Here is a 22,526-nt window from a genome sequence, read left to right on the forward strand (position 1 = left end):
TGCAGGCTTCCAGAAATAGAAATATGGAAGCAAAACAGCTATTTGGATGTAATAACAGCAATAGGCAGGGCTATTCTTAGGGGGGAAATATTTTAAGAGTAGTCATATAATTGTCAGGAAGTGACAGAAACCAATTCAGTTCTCTAACAATTCCCAGAATACTCTTTTTCCCAAGGCATGAAAGGAATAAAAAGATGATATGTGTTTTCTGGCATCCAATTACAGAAGAACATAGGGGAATTTTACATCAACCTTTGTTACTTTATTCTCTATTTTCTATTCCCTTTCAGCAGAGTCTACAGATAAAATCCAAGCTTCCCATCTTAAACTGCTGATCTAACAATTCAGAGGTTATGGAATTTTGTAAGTCCCTACTACATATAGCTCTGTGACTCTACTCCTTTGCATGAATTGTTCGGGTCTAGAAGATGCACGGGGCTTCAATAAGAAAGCTGCAAACAAACAGCGATTGTCCTCTGACAAAGGAAACTTCAGATGTTTGCAAAAACAAGAGCCACATTTGTGTCAAAACAAGAAATCATAAAGCTTTCCCTACCTACCAAAACTCCTAGCTTCAAACCCAAAAGCCTGAGGCTGCACATTCCCTGTGATGAGCCTTTATTTTTAAAGTCCCAGATTGCGTAACTCCTATGCAGCATTTTAATTTCCCTTTAGTCCTCTCAAACAGCTTGGCAGGCAATTCTCCAGGAGAATGCAGATAAATGCAAAAGCAAATTAAGAATCTATCTGCAGTTCAGATCTTCCCTCAGTGTATTTGTTATATGAATATTAATGCATTTAATGTCATCCATTATTCCCACCAGAGCAATGCAAGGTGGATTCAACGTCAAAAGATCTCCACAGGTAAGTATTCATTAGGAAATAAAAATTGAATTTTCCCATCTTCCATTACTAGAAGATGCATTTTCTTGGGCTATTTATAGAACCATTTGTATATTCTCAGGAGCATTTCAAATCCTCAAGGACTAAGGGAGATTTCACCGACTTACTTGTCTGTGGGCATCTCTGAGGTAAGTATCATAGCCTGTACCCTCCACATGATACGATGACTTAGCTTCATCAGGTACTAGACAGAGAAAACTGAAGAGAAAACAAAAAGGTACATTAAGTATCTATAAACCAAAGAATACCAGATCAATACTTTCTCATCACCTGTAGCAGTGTACACAATACTGAACTGTCTGGCCAATTAATCCCCAGATTCTACCACCACTTCATGTGGAGAACGGAGAATACAAAACCTATTTAAACTCATCCATTCTAGACACTGCTTGTAATATATATCTCAGAACTTTTGTATCTGGCACTAGAGGGAAGAATCTCTGTGGAAGCATTTCCCTGAGAATTAGCAGACTGAATGGAGATGAAAAGGAATATTCATAACCAGGTCAGGTATTTGCTAAAGGTCAGGCTCCATCTTACTGGAACATATGGAGAATTTACTGGGGAATAAATGAGCCGAAAGAGAAGGAGAATTACAGTTAGAATCCTTCTTAGCCTGCTGCATGGGCAGCTTTATTTACCATAGTTTGTTGTGGTAAAAAAATTAGCTTCTAAGAACATAGAGAAATATTTGCATATAAATGTTCCAGTTTCAAATATCATTGCCTCTGCCCAGGTATGTAGCGCAAATACTGTGTGCCCTTATTACCTCACCAATATCTGACCTAAAAAGCATCAGAAAATTCTGAATCTTATGAGAGAGGAACTGTCTTCCATTAAAATTAAAGAAAACCATAGAAGAAAGACTAAAACTTCTGGACAGCAAAATAAACTTTAGTGTTTGGGCCCTGTTTCCACATTTAAGCTTTCTCCACACCCCAAGAACTGCTGGAGTCCTGTTAAGATTTATTTGCAGACATAAGTAGTAGCTGACTTTTTCTATGGAGTTCATCTGATCTGATAAACAAAAACACTAATTTGCAAAACACTGCAAATTCTGAAAATGCTTCTGTTTGCTCATGGAGACTAGACAAGATGAAGAGGCTGAGGGAGCTGGGGTTGCTTAGCCTGGTGAAGAGGAGGCTCAGAGGAGACCTTATTGCTCTCTACAACTACCTGAAGGGAGGTTGTAGCCAGGAGGGGGTTGGTCTCTTCTCCCAGGCAACCAGCACCAGAACAAGAGGACACAGTCTCAAGTTGCACCAGGGGAGGTTTAGGCTGGATGTTAGGAAGAAGTTCTTCATAGAAAGAGAGATTGACCATTGGAATGGGCTGCCCAGAGAGGTGGTAGAGTCATCATCCCTGGAGGTGTTTAGGAAGAGACTGGATGGGGTGCTTGGTGCCATGGTTTAGTTGATTAGATGGTGTTGGATGATGGGTTGGACTTGATGATCTCAAAGGTCTTTTTCAACCTGGTTAATTCTATTCCTATTCCTATTCCTATTCCTATTCCTATTCCTATTCCTATTCCTATTCCTATTCCTATTCCTATTCCTATTCCTATTCCTATTCCTATTCCTATTCCATCTTAGGAGAGTGTTCTTTGTGTCTTTGCTCCAAATCACGTCCACCATCAACTAACTATATATAGCAGTACTGGGGGTGAGAGGGCAGGAAGCGACGATGCCGTTCTATCCTGACTGTCCTCTGGCTGTTTGCTTCCGTTGGCTAACACCTTTGATTATTTCTGGGTAAGCAGATGGGTCAGCACTGAAATACCAGTGCTGCTTTGCTACTGTGTATTAACACAGCAAGCAGCATTTGTCCTAATGCTAGTTGCTAAGAGAATTACCATCATTAAGTAACTTAGAGCAGAGCCTGTCCTCTTTGTGATATCCAATTTGCAGCATGTCTAACATGTACAAAGGTATGTTACAAGTGACAGAGGTGCCCGTTGAGTTTCAGGGAACAGAAGGTTTTCCCTAGCATGGCAATTATGTCCTTTTACATGTCTGTTTAAGGAACTACAGGAAGTTTGAGGGATTTCCCCCCCAAAAAAATCTTTATGGCAAGACTCCCCAGCCTTCTCCAGGATGGCCAAGTCCTGTAACAGCAGTTTCAGCATAGCAAATATTTTTGAGCAAAGAAAGTTTTACGATCAATGAGGCTTTCATCCTCAAGTCTAAGAATCTGCCCAGACCATTAGCTGTGAAGCTCTTCTATTTTTTTTTCTCACTTATGTTGAATTATTTTTACTTATTGTAAGCTCTAATCTTTCAGGAGTAGCTTTCTGATAAAAATGCCACACAATTTCCTTCTGTGGAGTCATTTTACCAGCTGGCACAGAATAACATCCATTACAGAGTACATTTAATTTGAACAGTGTGTGCAGACACCCACACATTCAGAGATCTCTTTTCAATATTTGTTTCAACTCACCTATTTACAATTTTATGGACTTCAGTCTTCCCATCATTTTTTGGATGTTCTGGACTGACAGGTGGAGAAGCACTGAGCCACTCCTGAGCTGACAGTGCGTTATCTGGAGACAGATCGGTAAATAACGGATCTTCCTCCAGGTCTCTGTGAGATTATATTGGACAAAATCAATCATTCACAGCATGTTATGGAAGGCAGGAAAATGTCTGGGTCAAAAGGCATGCTTTCTGTTCTTCTCCTCTGAACAACTTGTCTGTTTCCCAGAACACTATCATATGTACCTCTGATTTCATGCAGTATCACCCTTTGCATATGCCAAACAAACTTTGTTTTGAAGATAAAAACATTTCCTGATCTGAACAACAAGGTAAACATTTCTGACTTGTACAAAATCACTGCATTAAATCACTCTTGAGCCACATATTTTACACAAAAGAGTATACTCCAGGAAATAATTAAATTATTTGAGATGACTTAGATCTTAGAATCATAGAACTGCCAGGGCCAGAAGGGACCTCAAGGATCATCTAGCTCCAACCCCCCTGCCATGGGCAGGGACACCCCACACCACATCAGAGGGTGTGGAAAGTCCTCGCCCCTTCACTAGTACAAAACAGCAGTCACAAGAGCATTGGAATAGGCTGCCCAGAGAGGCTGGAGTCTCCTTCACTAGAGACTTTCAATCCCATCTTGACATCTTCCTGTGCAACCTGATCTAGGTGAATCAGCTTTAGCAGACAGCTTGGACTAGACAATCCCCAGAGGTCCCTTTTAACCCCTACCATTCTGTGATCCCTAGAGATCCCTTTTAACCCCTACCATTCTGTGATCCCCAGAGGTCCCTTTTAACCCCTACCATTCTGTGATCTCCAGAGGTCCCTTTTAACCCCTACCACTCTGTGACCCCCAGAACTTGTTAATACAATAATTTCTGCATCCCTTTAGGGAAATGGATTACTACACAGAGCACTCAAAGTGTTCTATCTGTGTTCACTTTTCTTTCAGTTTTGTTCTAGAAATTAAGGATCTCGGTTAGTTGTTGTGAAAACTTCACTTAAAAAACCCCAACTTACACTGCTCCTGCAATCTGTCCGTTCTCCACCACATCTTTATCTTCTTGACAGAGAGGCCTATATTCCATATAGTTCCTTTCTTCTAAATTTCTCAGAACCAGATTATAAAGGATGTGCTCATGGGGCTTTTGCAAAAGGTGCTCAAACATCCGTAAAGTCATTATGCTGATCTGCAACATTAACACAAAGAGAAACTTCACCACACTGATGCACCACTCCACCGTGCTCTTTGCCTTCCATCTGGTTTGCACATCCAAGAACGCTGCCATGCTTATTTAGATCATGGAAGGAAGCAAAACTCCTATGAAAATTAGGAAACTGTTACACTGCATGTGGTATAAACATGGAGGAAGAGTTCACACACAGTTGCAAATCAGTACGTTGATGAATTTTCTTTACCTGTAAAAACAAAGAAAGGGTCTAGAATCTGCCAAAATAACAATAAAAAGAACATTCAGTTCTATGATTCTATGAGTGGTGAAGCCCTGGAATGGGTTGTCCAGGGAGGTGATAGTGATAGGACTAGGGGGAATAGAATGAAGCTGGAGGTGGGGAGGTTCAGGCTGGATGTGAGGAGGAAGTTCTTCACCATGAGAGTGGTAAAGCCCTGGAATGGGTTGTCCAGGGAGGTGGTTGAGGCCCTGTCCCTGGAGGTGTTTAAGACCAGGCTGAATGAGGCTCTGGCCAGCCTGATGTAGTGTGGGGTGTCCCTGCCCATGGCAGGGGGGTTGGAACTAGATGATCCTTGTGGTCCCTTCCAACCCTGACTGATACTATGATAACTTACAACTTAGCTTTCCATATTACAATCAGATCCACGCTGGAGGATGGTTATCATTGTGCAAATGGGACACAAACCAAGACAAAGCAATAAAGACCCAAAACAAAACAAAGTAATGCTGGGATATTGTGACAAGATCTATAGGCTACAATTTTGACATGGAGACATTATCCAAACTTTTGAAAGGAGATTGACTTTAAGCAATATAGAGACAGGTTTTTAAAGACAGCTTTAGAGTGCTCTGCTTTGCAAGCATCAAGTAATTTCTACAGACAATCATTCTGACAGGGTGAGCAGCCAAGCATACTCAAAAAAGAAGAAAAAAAGGTGGGCTTGGGTTTTATTTGAAAAAATAAGAGGATGAAGGTTGTTTCATGGAAAAAATGAAACAAGCACCTCCCAAGGAGGGATTCCATAGTATCATAGTATCATTCAGGGTTGGAAGGGACCACAAGGATCATCTAGTTCCAACCCCCCTGCCATGGGCAGGGACACCCCACACTAGAGCAGGCTGGCCAGAGCCTCAGCCAGCCTGGGCTTAAACACCTCCAGGGACGGGGCCTCAACCACCTCCCTGGACAACCCATTCCAGGGTCTCACCACTCTCATGGTGAAGAACTTCCTCCTCACATCTAGCCTGAATCTCCCCACCTCCAGCTTCATTCCATTCCCCCTAGTCCTAGCACTACCTGAGATCCTGAGAAGTCCCTCCCCAGCCTTCCTGTAGGCCCCCTTCAGATACTGGAAGGCCACAATTAGGTCACCTCGGAGCCTTCTCTTCTGCAGACTGAACAGCCCCAACTCCTTCAGTCTGACATAAATTATTTTAACTAGGTTTACTGTGTGCAATTACAGCTACTGTATCACCTTTTAACTGGCATGGGGCAGATTCTCTGACCACATTTACCTTATATAAAAAGTAGCAAGTTTTTAACAATACCTCATGGGATGACATGACAGAAGTGGCACCATGTAACACTGAACAAAGCACAAATTAGAATGCAGCTGCAGAAATGGATTTTGCCCTATCTCACAGATGAGCAAGCCGAACTAGATACACATAGGGGACAAGCAAATTTAGGAGAGAATCTTTATTAATGAGAACAATATGCTTGCTGGAGAAAACAGCTTGACTTTTGTTTTCTGAAGGGAATTCTTAGCCCTGGCAGCCAGACTCTTTTCCTTGACAACAAAAAGGTCAGTTGACACAAATATGAAAAGACCTCACGACGTCATTTTCACATCGTCTATGCAAGACAGAACTGGGCACCAGGTATTATCACCACTGCTCCTCACCTCATCAGATATATGATCACAGTGTTCAATTAGCCTATGTCGCAATGGATGCCTGTTGATGTCTGTCAGAGTTTCTGGCTCCCTGTGCTCTCCAAGTATAAAATAAACTACTTCCTGCAGCAAGACATCTGAAGTCACTTGACGAACAATGCGATGCAATAGCGCAGTCGATGTGAGGATTCCAATCTCTGAACTGAACAAAACATTTCATGTCAGGTATGTAGGAGAGCTCAGCTGAACAAACACAACATCACCTGGGTTGGGAGTCTGCTCTGCTATGTCTTGTGGGATGCTACTCACGTTTGCATCAGCTGGGGTTCCATAACATCATTGAAAAATCGTTCCCGCACAGCTTTTGCCATAGCAACAGCAGTAGTCTGAAACAAAAGTACAAAATGCTATGTCTCAAACTCAAAAGCCAAGAAACAACTGGAACTACTTATTTGCTGACTACATTTCTAATCCATAAACATTCCAAACCTTTTGTGCTTCTTTGATGAGTTGATCACAGTAGTCAAACCATGAAAGAAACGAAATCAATGCTCTTTTCCCTGGAAAAGCAGATGCATCTTCTTTGTGGCTATAGGAATCCAAACTAGGTAACAGAGGGAGAAATCCTTATTTAGTCTACAAGTAATCCCAGAACCTTGGACTTCATTCTTACTGACCTTTACAGAGTAATTCATGATCTACTTGCAATGAAGTGAACATTAAAATAGCTTTTCCTGCTGGTCTCTACTAATCTGGCAGTGCTGTAATTCTACAGTGGCATGCTAAAGGGTACATGCTAGGTACAGCAGAACTCCTCTGTTTGGTTAAGTGTTTCTTGAGTCAGAAGGGAAAACTCATCATCTAGCCTGCTCTTCCAGGAAACACAGCTGATAGAAACTCAATCACTAACTCCTGTAGTCAGAGAACCATAAAATGAAGGCAATTGTTCATCTCTACTCTGTAAGCAGTCTCAATCAAGTTCACCAAAACCAGACAGTGTATACCTGAATTAGGTTATATCTTTCATTAAAATAAAAAAGTACCTCAATTTAAAGGCTCTAAGGAATAACAAATTCACCATTTTCTTCAGCAAAGCATTCCAGTAATTATTTATCCCACTGTTCAAAGTTGTGGATTGGTAGGTATTTGTCTCAGCACAAAGAAATCATGAGCAATTCACAGTAAAGGCAGAGTAAGGAAGAGAAATGTTTTGAGAATCTAGCATGAAGGCAGTTAGGATAAGAGGCCTGTATCTTTTGCTTCCTGCTGATGACTTATGCTGTAACTCTTTCCTCCTCCTTTTTCACTGCAGAACTTTTGCAACAAGAGCCTATTATTAACCACACCCTTCCTGCCCTCTGTGGCAGCTTAGAGCACTCACTGTGTACCATGAAAAGTTAATGTTTTCTACATCCTTGACACCTGAACATGAACACAACCTGTACCTGATACTACAGCTACACCACCAATAACTGCTAATGTAATTCAGTGGAAGAACTTGCCCCCTGAGGAGTCTCTGCAAGGGACTGGCAGCCAAAACTGGCCCCACGTCAGAAATCACACCTACATCAGATGCCCAGTCAGACCGCTACGCTGCAGCTGGTAGCTCAGTTCTGCTCCTGAGACTTTAGCAGAGGGCTGTGAATATTTTACACATATTATCTACCTATAGAACATTAGTTTCAGGGAGGGGTGTAAAGTCACCTTGGGTATTAAGTACAAAAACAAAATGCTTACCCCCAGTTAATTGCCTCCACTGTTTCAATGTCTAAGGGATCCAGTGACTGAGGCAGGGCTTTGTAGAGGGTGGCCAGCCTGTCTGTCAACAGTTCACATAAACAAGTGCTTTGAGTCAGGCACTTGGCAGCTGCTGGTTCTGGCAAACTCACCAAAAGCATGAGGCCTTCACAGGCCTTCACTGCTATCCGGCCGTCCTGGCAGAAGGGCATGAAAGAATTAATCAGAGGGTGAATGAAGCTCACTTGAAATCAAGAAGCAAACATCTCCCAAATAAAACCCCTCCATTCTCCCACAGTGAGCAAATGCATCTACTTTTGTTGCCTTTTCAGTCATTAAAACTTAGTTCTAGTGAATTCAGATGGTACAAAATAAAAGAATCTCAACCTGGATCCATGTCAAATACTAAGACTGCAACAGCAACCTTCAAGTTGAGCAGGATTAGTGCTGTAGGTCAGCTTAAGAGCAAGGTATTAGACAATGTAAACTAGCACTGAACAGTAATAAGGCACATTGGTACATTCAGTTTTCTGCTCTCAACACTGCTGTGGCCATTACAGGCTATACCTAAGCCCTTCTAGTTTATCTGAAAGAATCTGAGTGTGAAGGATGGAGCTGGCTATGACAGGCAGCATCCCATATAAATTGCTCAAAACCCAGCTACACCACCATCAGCAAACATAGTATTAATTTCCTAAAAATAGCATTTTAACTTTAACCTCAACTGGCAAAGACAATTGCCCAATTTACAAGAGCTGCTTGAAAAACAAGCCTCATTTTACTCCTTACAGTTAACATACAGTGTGTACATATGTGGGTGTTCACTCTCACTGCCCGCTTCATACAGACTCCAAACTACTTCATTTTATCACATTAAACAGGAAAAAAAAACCCAAACAAGCAAACAAACAACTCACAGGACTTTTAGTGAGGTTTAGTAAAGAATTCACTAAATTATAGTCTTGATTTGGACAACCAGTGGAGGACTCAGGTGATGTGACATTTAACTCATCCAGACTGAAAGAGAGATCATCTGCCTGCTGGGGGAGGTCATCCTCCTTCTCCATTTGCTCTGCTCCAGCAGCACCAGGTATTTCCTCAGGCTGAAGAGGCTGTCCCGTGTCTGCTGTCAGGGAGTCTGGGCCCTTTAGCATGTCTTCTGTGATTACATTTGCTGATCCTTTGGAAGTCATTCCTTTTAACTTATTCTGCAAAACAGTTTTGAAACGACATGGTTGAAATGTTCCCCCTGAAGCACAAATATACCAAAAGCTGATTTTTTTTTTTACATAAGCATTTGCAGCAGTTCTCTGTAAGGTTGGATACAGTAACCATGTAGACTGTAATGGGCTGGGGGAGCGTGGGAGTTTTCAAACCTGAGCATTTTTAAATCTGCTTAAAGTTCTCGAAAGCCCTGTGCCATTTTGCCTCAAGGCTGAATATGCCATTTGCAAAGAGATGGCACCCTTTTGTCTTGGCCACTTCAGGCACACATTCACTTGATTTGACCATGATCTGATACAAGTTCTACATTTAACTTAGGAGGGGACCTGTAGACCTTAACACCTACTAAAAAACATCCCTTTCTAGATAAAGGCCTCAAGTTCATCTACTGTCTGAAACAGTGTTTCCAGTTGGAGTAATACAATTAAACTCATAGTATCATAGTATCAGTCAGGGTTGGAAGGGACCACAAGGATCATCTAGTTCCAACCCCCCTGCCATGGGCAGGGACACCCCACACTAGATCAGGCTGGCCAGAGCCTCAGCCAGCCTGGTCTCAAACACCTCCAGGGACAGGGCCTCAATCACCTCCCTGGACAACCCATTCCAGGGCTTCACCACTCTCATGGTAAAGAACTTCCCCCTCACATCTAGCCTGAATCTCCCCACCTCCAGATTCATTCCATTCCCCCTAGTCCTAGCACTACCTGAGATCCTGAGAAGTCCCTCCCCAGCCTTCCTGTAGGCCCCCTTCAGATACTGGAAGGCCACAATTAGGTCACCTCGGAGCCTTCTCTTCTGCAGACTGAACAGCCCCAACTCCTTCAGTCTGTCCGCATAGGAGAGGTGCTCCAGCCCTCTGATCATCCTTGTGGCCCTTCTCTGGACACCTTCCAGCACCTCCATATCCCTCTTGTAATAGGGGCTCCAGAACTGGACACAGTACTCCAGGTGGAGTCTCACCAGAGCTGAGTAGAGGGGGAGAATCACCTCCCTCGACCTGCTGGCCACACTTCTCCTGATGCAGCCCAGGATCTGATTGGCTTTCTGGGCTGCAAGTGCACACTGAGAGCTCATGTTGAGCTTCTTGTCCACTCATTCTAAGCTCCTTGAGATTTTACCTTCAACAGGACAGGGAAATAAAATGTCTTTTATGACAGGCACTCTCTTTGTGTTTCTCAAGAAGAAAATGAGTAGATTGAATGGACGAAAGATACTAGAAGTTAGCACTGGATGCTACAAGAGAATCTTCTGGGAAGCTAGAAAGCGTGCCTGCTTAGCCTGAAAGAAAGCAACCCATCTGTCTTCCCATAAATCTGTCTCCAGCACATAAAAAGACATTTAAATTTGAGCTCTGTGATAGCAAGAAAAAACTCACAGAGAGGCAAGAATTCATTGTTCTTCTGGCATAAGCACAGGTGAATAATACTTTAATAGAGCCATAAATTAGACTCCAGTGCAAGACTCTTCTTTCAAGTGAGTACTGTAGTCAGATTATAAATCCAAATGGTTCCCACTCTCTATGATAACACCAAAATTATTGCAAATATATTTCAAGCATTAATAATTTAAGAGTAACCATTTGGGGTTAATAGCATTTAGTACACACAAACCAGCAGGGACTAACTACATGACAGTCTCAGGCAGCAAACTAGAAAATTACTGTGAATGCCTGCTTGAGTGATGTGCATTCCTTGTGGGGAATTTGTACTGAATGTTGTGATACTCCCAGGAGAGGCAGCCCAGTGGTAACAGCAGCACACTGCATGCTATAACATTAGTATGATTTTGGATTACAGTAGCAAAATTAATCCTTCAGCATATACTTTTAACACTGTGAAAAGTGGAAGCCTATAAAGCAACCAAAACGTGTCTGTCTGAACCCTGTCTGTCTATCCCTAAATCTTCCAAAGTCCTCCAGCACCCTCCTGTGTATTTGATCAATATATAGGAACATCTGAACCGCAACGATGAGCCTTGCACATAGAGTAGAACTAAAGGTTGTTGCTGGCACCACTCAAGCAGCAGGCAAGGCTGCCAAAGAGAAAAGATACTTTTAAGAAAAGTAAAGAGAATGTTTTGCAAAATACTTACTTGCTCACACATTGGCCTACTGTCTCATGCCTGGACTCTACTGCCATTTGCACAGCCACCGTTTGTATAGCTAAGGCAGTGATGAGCAAACCTAACATGTATAAATGCACCTAAAGATTTGTCCACAGCTCATAACTCCTTCATTAGCAGGTGAAACAAAGCAGTCTGTATACTGAACAACACACAAGCAGAGTTTTTGCATTTATTTAAGCTTCCTATTGTCTCATCATGCAATCCTGCAGCTTAGCTGCTCACCTGCCTCCTGTAAAGGTGCAAAACAGGATCCTGAATGACCTAACAGCAAAGGGTACATAAAACACACATTCAGTGCTTTCTAGACAGTGCACTCCTCCAAGTAAATTCAGCATCAACAGAGAGCAGACAATGTAACAATATATTTTTATATTTTCATGCTATGTAGTTGTCACTTTCAAAATCTGTGGTGGATGATGCCACATCTAAGTTCTGATATCACAGCTTATGAGAATCTCTACTTCATTCAGGGTGAGAAAAACAAAGATTTCACATCATGTGTAGTAATGAAAGTAGAAGTGAGAAGTGAAACTATTGTTCATTTTATAAAATGATGGTAGAACACTGTATTAGAATGTATTTAAGGTGTCAAGAGCAGAAATTGAAGCACAGAGAACCAAATGCCCCTTTCCATGGAACAATGAGTTACAAGGAGCATCTTGTGTAAAATGGGATGAGATTAGCTGAGATGGGGCAACTAAGGAATGAATGAAGAAAAACAGAGATAAAGGGTTTAGCATTAAAAATCACTGAGATAGAGGTGCTTAGTCTTCATAGATTCATAGAATACCAGATTGGAAGTGACCTCAAGAATCATCTAGTCCAACCTTTCAGGGTAAGAATATAGTTTAAATGAGATGGCCCAGCACCCTGTCAAGCTGGGCCTTGAAAGTGTCCAATGTATTTGTTCTGATTTGACTACTAATATACAACAGCCCATACAGGGCCATACACAAAATGGCAGAGATGACTCTATCAAACAGCTACTTATTACCCACAGCAGGGGATAATTGAGAATCTTCAACCTAGCAACAACAGCATAGAAGCATAGAAAACTAGTTCACATCTTGGATTCAATATCGTCAGAAGTTTCCTTTTACTCTCAAGCAACTCACTGAACCAAATCTTAGAATGCTAATGTTGGAGAAAACAACTGTGGTAACACAACATCGAGTTTTGATCCCAGTGTGTTATGATCCTTTAATTAACTCTAGAGAACAACTTAAGGCTCCTTTTAAAAGACTGAAGTCAACTAAGCACTCAGACTAAGGAACACTTCAGTTCATAGTTTTGATGTAACTTAGATTTTGTCATCTTTCGTGTTCTCAGGCTTCAGTGTGCTCCATTCCAACCTTTTTCTACAATATGCAAGTTTCATTCATTAGCTCAACTAAACAGTTGGCAACAGTAAGAACATCCAGCAAGAAAATCAGATCTGGCTGGCTTATACTCCAACATCCCTATGCATGTTCTTTCTCTCCACACTAGAACAAGGAAAACCCAGCTTAAAGAAAAAAAAAGCAACAAAAAGATTAGCATATGGATTTCACAGGTTTAAAAGAGTAGAATGTAGTTCTATTGGTTCTTAGTTCCACAACTTACCCAGGAGATACAGTTACACCATCCAGTCCTATTGGTTAAGCAAGGTAGGTGAAAGACTTTACTAAAAATATAACCAGCTTTCTATCACCAAGTTATTTGATAGGGAATCACACAAAGGAGACCCTGGGTTTGTAGGTAGGTTTTTATGTTCATAAAATGCTGAAGAAACTGATCAGGAAAAGTCAAAGAAGGAAGCAAAAGTAACAAATGCAAATAGGCTGCTTTGAAGAGATCTATCTGCATTTCAGCTTGTAAATGTTGGAGATTTGAGAGAGAAAGGCCACACAGAACACTGTAAATTTACTCTTTAGTGCATTGGAAGGTCAGAAACAGCTATCAAGTCCCGGCAGCACCTCTAAGAGGCACAGATGTGAAAGACCAGAGTATTCTGTTCTAATAAAGAACAATTCTGCACCCAAACCACTCTACCTGGAAACAACTATCAGAAGTTGTAAAGACATATGCCTTAGGTTGTGACATTTAGAATAACGTTGTGAAGGAAAGACAAGCTACAGTAAATGTCCTTCTGGTCTATTCTACTCTACTCTACTCTACTCTACTCTACTCTACTCTACTCTACTCTACTCTACTCTACTCTATTCTATTCTATTCTATTCTTCAGCTTTCCTGAACTCTACAGGCAGTGTGTGGTGAAAATAGAGATCTCTTTACAATTTGGCATTGTCTGCTTTTCCATGTGTGATTCTTAATACTGTTATCTTGATATTTAGGGAAAGAACTCCAGTGTCTGTCAAAACACTTGAGGTCCTCATGGTTGGGGTTCTCAGCGTTGATTTCAAGGTCAGTACTTGAGTAAAGCAGCCATTCAGAGGGTTCTTTTCAAAACATGTAACTTACACAAATGGCATCAGAAGTAATCCTGGTTTGGACTTGTCCCATATTCTGCATGTAACATGCCTAGTAATTTCCTTTGGCACGCTTCTAACGTTTAAACACTGACTTTTCACTCCTTCCAGCATTTCCACTACTATTACAACTACAATGGCAATATAATGCCAATCAGGGTGGTGTTTAATTAAGGTAAAAATACACTCAGGATGGATTCTTTTTTCACAGTATCACTAAGGTTGGAAGAGACCTCGAGGATCATCGAGTCCAACCTGTCACCACAGACCTCATGACTAGACCATGGCACCAAGTGCCACGTCCAATCCCCTCTTGAACACCTCCAGGGATGGTGACTCCACCACCTCCCTGGGCAGCACATCCCAACAACCAATGACTCTCTCAGTGAGGAATTTTCTCCTCACCTCAAGCCTAAACTTGCCCTGGCACAGCATGAGACTGTGTCCCCTTGTTCTGGTGCTGGTTGCCTGGGAGAAGAGACCAACCCCCAGCTGGCTACAACCACCTTTTAGGTAGTTGTAGACAGCAGCGAGGTCACCCCTGAGCCTCCTCTTCTCCAGGCTAAACAACCCCAGCTCCCTCAGCCTCTCCTCATAGGCCGTGTGCTCAAGGCTTCTCCCCAGCCTTGTTGCCCTTCACTGGACACGTTCAAGTGTCTCAATGTCCTTCTTAAACTGAGGGGCCCAGAACTGGACACAGGACTCAAGGTGTGGCTTAACCAATGCAGAGTACAGGGGCACAATGACTTCCTTGCTCCTGCTGACCACACTATTCCTAATGCAGGCCAGGATGCCATTGGCCTTCTTGGCCACCTGGGCACACTGCTGACTCATGTTTAGGCAGCTGTCAATCAGCACCCCCTGGTCCCTCTCTGTTTGGCAGCTCTCAGTCACTCTGACCCCAGCCTGTAGCTCTGCCTGGGGTTGCTGTGGCCAAAGTGCAGCACCTGGCACTTGGACTTGTTAAATGCCATCCCGTTGGACTCTGCCCATCTGTCCAGTTGGTCGACTGACTTCTAAGTGATATTCCTATACTCAATGGAAAATAACATATGTTTGCAGTTTAGGAGCCTCTGCTGCTACAGATCTTGTTTGCAGAAAGCTTGTAAAATATTCCTGAAGGACATTATATGTACCTCCCTTCACCTTTGTATCACATGCATAATAGATACTGTGTCACCATAGGAAACATCAAAGTGGGAGCAGAAGGTGTTTCTAAATGGACTTTTACAAATTAAGATTGCATGTGCTCCTTCTAAACAAGAACAGAAAGTCAGTCTAGAAATTCTTTCTACTTCCACTCCGATTTCATCAGTGCCACATGTTAAGTTCGAAGAGGCAGTAAGGATATCTGGCTTTCTTACAGAAAGAAAATAGTCATATTGTAGATTGTGAGCTGGCACTGCAGCTAGACCATATGTGCCACTGCCAAATAAGGGCCTGATCCTGCAGAACACTTAGCAACTTTCAAGGTTTCAATGCCCCATGCAATCTGTCCCTTAGTCTCTGTCGTGCTGAAGACAAAACAACATAAGAAATCCAAGGTCTCCCTCACACAGAGTCCTACATTACAATTCATATCCCTACTCTAAAGGCTCACTACAAAGGATAATGTATGTTTGTGAGTCCTAGTAAATTATAGTATAAATAACCAAGTAGATTATAGTATAAATAACCAAATGCATCAAGCCTCTGGAAGCAAAAAGAAAACAAACACAAAAATCATCAAAGAAAAAAATGAATCAAAAAGTAAATGAAAACTAAGCTATAATGCATGATGTGATGCCCCCAGTTCTCTTAGGTTTTGTCTCTGACACAGTAAATACAATCACAGAATCACAGAATGGTTTGGTTTGGAAGGGACTTCCAAAGGTCATCTAGCCCAACCCCCTGCAGTAAGCAGGGACATCCTCCTCTAGATCAGGTTGCCCAGAGCCCTGTGAAGCCTGACCTTAAATATCTCCAGGAATGGGGCCTGGACTACCTCCCTGGGCAACCTGTTGCAGTGTTCCACCACCCCCAATATAACTGGAAAAATGTAATTTTATTTACTCACCTCAAGAAAGAAGTTGACCAGGTATGGATCCTGTTTCAGCTTTGCACACACTATACAGAGAAACTGAATTTCTTCATTTTCTGTTGGAGTTGCTAAAACTTCCCCACATAGCCTGATTAATTTCTGTCACATAAAGAAAAGTGAACAATTAAGACAGAATAGAATAGAATAGAATAGAATAGAATAGAATAGAATAGAATAGAATAGAATAGAATAGAACAGAACAGGACCAGGTTGGAAGAGACCTTCAAGATCATCGCGTCCAACCTATCATCCAACACCACCTAATCAACTAAACCATGCAACCAAGCACCCCATCCAGTCTCCTCTTGAACACCTCCAATGATGGTGACTCCACCACTTCCCTGGGCAGCCCATTCCAATGGCAAATCACTCTCTGTGTAGAACCTCTTCCTAACCTCCAGCCTAAACATCCCCTGGCACAGCTTGTTCTGGTGCCGGTTGTGTGGGAGAAGAGACCAACCTCTGCCTGTCTACAACCCCCCTCCAGGTAGTTGTAGAGAGCAATAAGGTCACCCCTGAGTCTCCTCTTCTCCAGGCTAAGCAACCCCAGCTCCCTCAGTCTCTCCTTATAGGGCTTGTGTTCCAAACCCCTCACCAACTTTGTTGCCCTTCTCTAGACACCTTCCAGCAGGTCAACATCCTTCCTGAACTAAGGGGCCCAGAACTGGACGCGGTAATCAAGGTGTGGTGTAACCAGCGCAGTGTAAGTAAGTTACAGAGTAAGTTACAGCTTTTTCTAGGAATGATGGACTGATTTTTTTTCCCTATATAACATACTACAATGATGTAGGATTATTGACTTAAACATTTACTCTAGATTGAGAATGCTATGAACAAGATTTCTTTATTACTTAGGACTTGCACAGCAGTGGCAGTTCAAGGCTCTAGAGCAATTTCTTTATTTCACTTGACAATGGAAGAAATTAAAGATACTATTAGCTACAGCACAATAAGAGAAACCTGTCATGCAAAAACACAGTTTGCTTGAAATCTGAGCAGTACCTGCACTGGCCTATGCACGTTTATGTGGGGAAGCAGAGGTTGCCTTATTCTTCCAAGGAGTTTTGTATAAAAAGCCAAAACTTGTTGTTTCATTCCTGGAGGACACTGAAACAAAACCAGAAGAACAGTAACAAATACATAACAAATGTGGAGGGAAACATAGATGCAAATTTGATACTCAAAATGGCTAACTAAACAGCAATAACTTATCCCAAAGTACTTTTATCGATATTAACACAGATCAATAAAAAATATTGCATCTCATTGGCATTTTGCTTTTCAAATTATTCATGCTTTTAGTTAATTCTCTAGTGCAGACTTCTATCAACCTTCCCAGGGAGTATTTCCCATCAATACAGTGATAAGGAAAAATTAACTGTGAATTAATTTGCTACAGGATGGCTGTACTGTATGGCACTGTGCCACAAAACACAGCAACTCAGCGAGTCAGACCTACAAATGCACAGTGATGAACTACCAACATCTTCACGTCTGCAAAAGGGTTTTTGAATTCCTCAGCAATTAACCTTAGGCAGACAGAGCATTTATAAAAGCCCAGATGTTCCAGGACAAGACAAGGCTCTTGTTTTCCCTTAGATTCAGCAGAATATAAATCACAAATATCTGTGGAACATCCAGCCCTTGTTCTGCTGTCCCTCATATCATAGTATCATAGTATCAGTCAGGGTTGGAAGGGACCACAAGGATCAGCTAGTTCCAACCCCCCCTGCCATGGGCAGGGACACCCCACATTAGATCAGCCTGGCCAGAGCCTCATCCAGCCTGCTCTTAAACACCCCCAGGGACAGGGCCTCAACCACCTCCCTGGACAACCCATTCCAGGGCTTCACCACTCCCATGATGAAGAACTTCTTCCTCATGTCCAGTATGAATCTCCCCACCTCCAGCTTCATTCCATTAACCATACACCATGTCACATGAAAGTACCTTCCTATCTCCACGAGATCTGATGGCTCCTGGTCCTTTATGTACCTAGCTAAACCTCCCCTGACTCTAACATGTTCTATCAAAGTAGCAAAAGCTGTTTTACCAGAAGTTAATTTTAACCCACAAAATTTCCCTCACCTGGTTCACTGCCAGCTGTGACAACTGCCTAATCTGGTTCTCGTTCTGAAGTCATTATCCCTAGATTATTAATCCTGAATTATCACTGAATTGTCAAACAATCTGTTGGAAATAATGGCAAAACGTGTACCAGAAGGTGCATCTCCAATAATGTAACAAGTCTAAGTGATTGCTGTGAAATAACGTTATTCTTTTAGCAACAGATCTTTGCAACATCTTGCAAGCACTGAACTGTGTTTACTTCACATGTATCAACTCACAAGTGGCAAAGTGTAAAGACAGGCTGTACAAGAATCGCTTGTACAGGCACATTTGCATGAGTGCAAAATGACTTTTCTCAACTCTTAGAAACATACTACTAATTACCCGCTTCACAGATGTCACCATTTCTTCTTGGTTTCTTAACAAAGTTTCCAGGCTACTGAATGAGCTGTATTTCTGAGCAAGGACTTTCAATACATCAGGTATCTTAGCCTGTTCTTAGGACATCTGGTATAGTAACAGGAACTGTAGAGCACTTGCCCTTCTAGAGCTAGGAACATCCCAGGCTCAGACAGCTGGTACCCTACATTGTAAAATCAAGTAGATTAAAAACTCATGCCAATGTGTAAAAGACTAAGAATGAAACCACAGAGAGCTTCATTGATCCTTGGAACAGGATACACCGCTACCCTTTCCTAGCTGAATCTGCATCAGGACACAAAGAGTTCTAGCACAAGGGCTGCCACATTACTTCACCCCACGAGCCACACATCCCCATATGTTTCAGCTTATAAATCTGCCAAGAAAGATAGCAACAAGAATGCACCAAGACCATGAAGCTGATTTCACATGTGCCAGAAAGCAGACATGAGAAGAACCAGACAACACGGCCAAGGGCTGCATTCATACCTGCAGTCAACAAGACTCATCTAGGAAAGCTGCTTAGGGATCAGCTTAAATTAATGCTTTCTGACTGGAAATCTTTCTGAGCAATAACTCATCACATTCAGAAAAATGAAATAAAACTGGTATTTGATACAGCAATTTCCACCTAAGAATCTGTAAACATTTAACAAAGAAGAGACATTACTATCTTTTAGATGGCAGGAAAGTTCTAAACTGAACAAAATAGTTTCTCCTACTTCTACCTTCACACTCCATACCATCAGAGTGGTGAAGGACAAATCTGAGTGCTGTGTTTTAGCATCTCACCACTTGTCTCACTTTGATCACACTTGTAAAAGCCTGCTATTTCCAATATGTTACTAACAAGCAAACAGCTATTTGCTGGAGTTCAGAGTCCCACACTACCACCTACTGTAGAACTTCAGTCCCTATTACAATTAGGAGCTCACACAAAAGGTAATCTGCTCTGCTGAGCAGTACATACATCAGCTTTTCCTAGTGTGTAGAGTGTCTCCAAAATCTTGTGATGTAGCAAATATTCCATGCATGGGCCTGTCTCACCCGACTCCCTCTCATTTTCCTCTTGAACGAGAATATCCAACATCTGTTCCAGGTGAGAAGGAATGTTGGTATCAGTCACAGGAGCTTTGTCATCTAAGTAGAAGAGATGTGCAATTAAGAATCATTAAAATATTGTCCACACTTTTTTTAAGTTCAGTTCCAAATTTCCAATTTTAGAACATGGCCACTCATTCAAAGAATCCTACATATAGCACACAGGGTTTTGAACATGACTTAAACTGAGTTTCCAGAACTGCATCTGGAAATGTAAACTGGAAGCTGTATTAGGCAGCTATCTGACCCTGCAGTGGGGAAAAGGGGAAATGCCCAATTTCAAAACATGCACAACACAGTCAAAAAGGAAAACCTCTACAGCCAGAAACCAAGATCAGGGAGGGGAAGGTTTAACTCTCGAGCTTCTGGTTAGCACTCATCCTCTCTCTGTGCTGTTTATTCTTCAAGTTTTTTAGATTTGTCTTTCATCCTTTCTGCCTTAAGGTAGTATTCTCTCAGACTTTATAAAAGAAAGGGTAAGACTCTGATTTCCTTGTACTCAAGTCATGAAGCTGCTGTTGATTTATGCTACTGGCAGTGGGAGCAGGCATTAACGCTGTAGAGCACGTCCCCATGTGGAGACTTTCCTTTTCATTCTTTGCAGCTACATTCTGCTTCAACAACTATCCTGCTAGAGAAATGGTTGCTACCTCTTATGCAATGATCTAAAAATAACTGTCACTTGCATGCAAATGGAAACAAGAAAACTGCCATGTCAGAGTGATTTTGGTCTCTACCACAACCTTCAGTTAGCCTGGAGTGTTTTGCTTGAATTTCCTAGGCATAATTGTGTGCTCACTGCAGAGGACAGAAATACATCCACTTGTTTTTCACAAGACTTTTGAAAGTCTGGGAGAGAGGTCAGCTTTTATTCTGCACCACGTAATCACAGGTATCAGTTTTCCCCTACCACCCTGCCATTTCTACCTTAGGAAACATCACATAGCGTTCCAAAAGACGAGTATTTAGAACCAAGGGTCTGGTTTCAGCTGCTAGAGTGTAAATATTGATATAAACAAGATCACCAGTCCCAGGCACAAACACAGATTCAACAGCTACTCTATCAGAAGTGCAGAAATAATAACCCTGGGGAAAACTTGCTAACATTCACTTTGAAAACCTGAATAGTCTTAAAGGTCCCAGCATTTTAAATTTAAATGCTGCATAACTATACGCAGGAAACTGGAGAAAAGTGTAAAAAGAAGCAATTGCAACCATATTTCATCAGAATACCCATTTATTTAAGAAGAGCAGAATAAAGTCTGGAAAAGTTTTACCAAAATGGGTTCTAAATCTGCTCACAAATTCTCTTTTCAGAGCTGTGTTACCAAAATGGCTTTCATGAAGACAAGACACTAAAGAATAAATACTTAATGCTCTAATGCCAAGTACGAGGAACTCATACATGTTTGGTAGATCTGTGACCACAAAAGGACTTCTGATAAAATCATGCAAAGACAAAGACAATCTCTGATGTAAAACTGTAACATTAACAGCAGGGACTAGATTTCTGTAGTTGTCTGTTTAGATTAAACAGAGTATGTGAAGACAGAAATTGTGTGGGACACGAAAAGGCACAATTGTCTATGTGATACTCAAGAAAGAGTTCATAGTATCATATTATCAGTCAGGGTTGGAAGGGACCACAAGGATCATCTAGTTCCAACCCCCCTGCCATGGGCAGGGACACCTCACACTAGATCAGGCTGGCCAGAGCCTCATCCAGCCTGGGCTTAAACACCTCCAGGGACGGGGCCTCGACCACCTCCCTGGACAACCCATTCCAGGGCTTCACCACTCTCATGGGGAAGAACCTCCTCCTCACATCTAGCCTGAATCTCCCCACCTCCAGCTTCATTCCATTCCCCCTAGGCCTATCACTACCTGAGATCCTGAGAAGTCCTTCCCCAGCCTTCCTGTAGGCCCCCTTCAGATACTGGAAGGCCACAATTAGGTCACCTCGGAGCCTTCTCTTCTGCAGACTGAACAGCCCCAACTCCTTCAGTCTGTCCTCATAGGAGAGGTGCTCCAGCCCTCTGATCATCCTTGTGGCCCTTCTCTGGACACCTTCCAGCAATGATTTCCCTGCCTACTTTTTAAGAGATGGATGGTGGTAGACAACATTTTTAATTACTAATTATTAATGTTATGTCATATAATATATATGTATATATAAAATACATATGTTTATGTATAAAAAGAATATATAATATAGCTGTTATGCAATAGATATATTAGTGTTATTATGATGACTTGTTTTCCCATTTCTTAATATGCATGTTTTAACAACACTGAAATTGGTAATTCTACTTTTCATAATACAGGGACAAAACCAGAATGTTGTTGGGTTTTTCCCTCCCCCCCACCTTTTACCTGATGTCTCTATGTAGTAATGGGTGATTGCTTTCCAGTGGTAAACAAAATCTTCTTGTAATGGAAGCGAAGGTGCAAGCTAGGGGAGGAAAAAGAAAACCACAAAACAAACAGAAAACAATTAGGAATGAAATATTTCCTCAGAGATTAAACTGAATTTTATCTTGCACTTGGAAGCAAACTGCTGCAGACTACTGCTGCTACAATTCTTACTCTGTGCTCTTTTACATTTAACATGGGCTACATACATTATTCATGGCACGAGCCCCATGTCACACTGCCTAGCTTGTGAACATCAGTTATAATCTCTGTGATGTCTCTATGACCAGACAATGTCTTTGAAGCAACAAAAGTAATTACACATACAGCAAAGCAGCACCAGAAACGTAGCCTTGAATTGTTCAGATCTCAGAGTGTCATCCTGTAGGAGAAATTATGTTCTT

The 22,526-nt window shown here is 41.9% G+C and overlaps 1 protein-coding gene across 1 annotated transcript in view; it reads right to left on the reverse strand.

Moving 5' to 3' along the window:
* FHIP2A (FHF complex subunit HOOK interacting protein 2A) overlaps window positions 1-22,526 on the reverse strand; it is a 41,435-nt gene that overhangs the window by 11,129 nt on the left and 7,780 nt on the right. The window contains exons 2-13 of the mRNA XM_068139302.1: window positions 22,084-22,162; window positions 19,580-19,749; window positions 17,122-17,226; window positions 16,096-16,218; window positions 9,138-9,428; window positions 8,221-8,417; window positions 6,973-7,087; window positions 6,793-6,869; window positions 6,493-6,685; window positions 4,416-4,585; window positions 3,343-3,486; window positions 1,011-1,101 (exon numbers count right to left, since the gene is read on the reverse strand). Coding sequence (XP_067995403.1) covers window positions 1,011-1,101; window positions 3,343-3,486; window positions 4,416-4,585; window positions 6,493-6,685; window positions 6,793-6,869; window positions 6,973-7,087; window positions 8,221-8,417; window positions 9,138-9,428; window positions 16,096-16,218; window positions 17,122-17,226; window positions 19,580-19,749; window positions 22,084-22,162 — 1,755 coding nt within the window. The remainder of the gene's footprint in view (window positions 1-1,010; window positions 1,102-3,342; window positions 3,487-4,415; window positions 4,586-6,492; window positions 6,686-6,792; window positions 6,870-6,972; window positions 7,088-8,220; window positions 8,418-9,137; window positions 9,429-16,095; window positions 16,219-17,121; window positions 17,227-19,579; window positions 19,750-22,083; window positions 22,163-22,526) is intronic.

This window comes from Melanerpes formicivorus, unplaced genomic scaffold (genome assembly GCF_026170545.1).
Source record: "Melanerpes formicivorus ecotype bairdi unplaced genomic scaffold, bMelFor1.0.p_v2 SCAF_6, whole genome shotgun sequence".
NCBI lineage: Eukaryota > Metazoa > Chordata > Aves > Piciformes > Picidae > Melanerpes > Melanerpes formicivorus.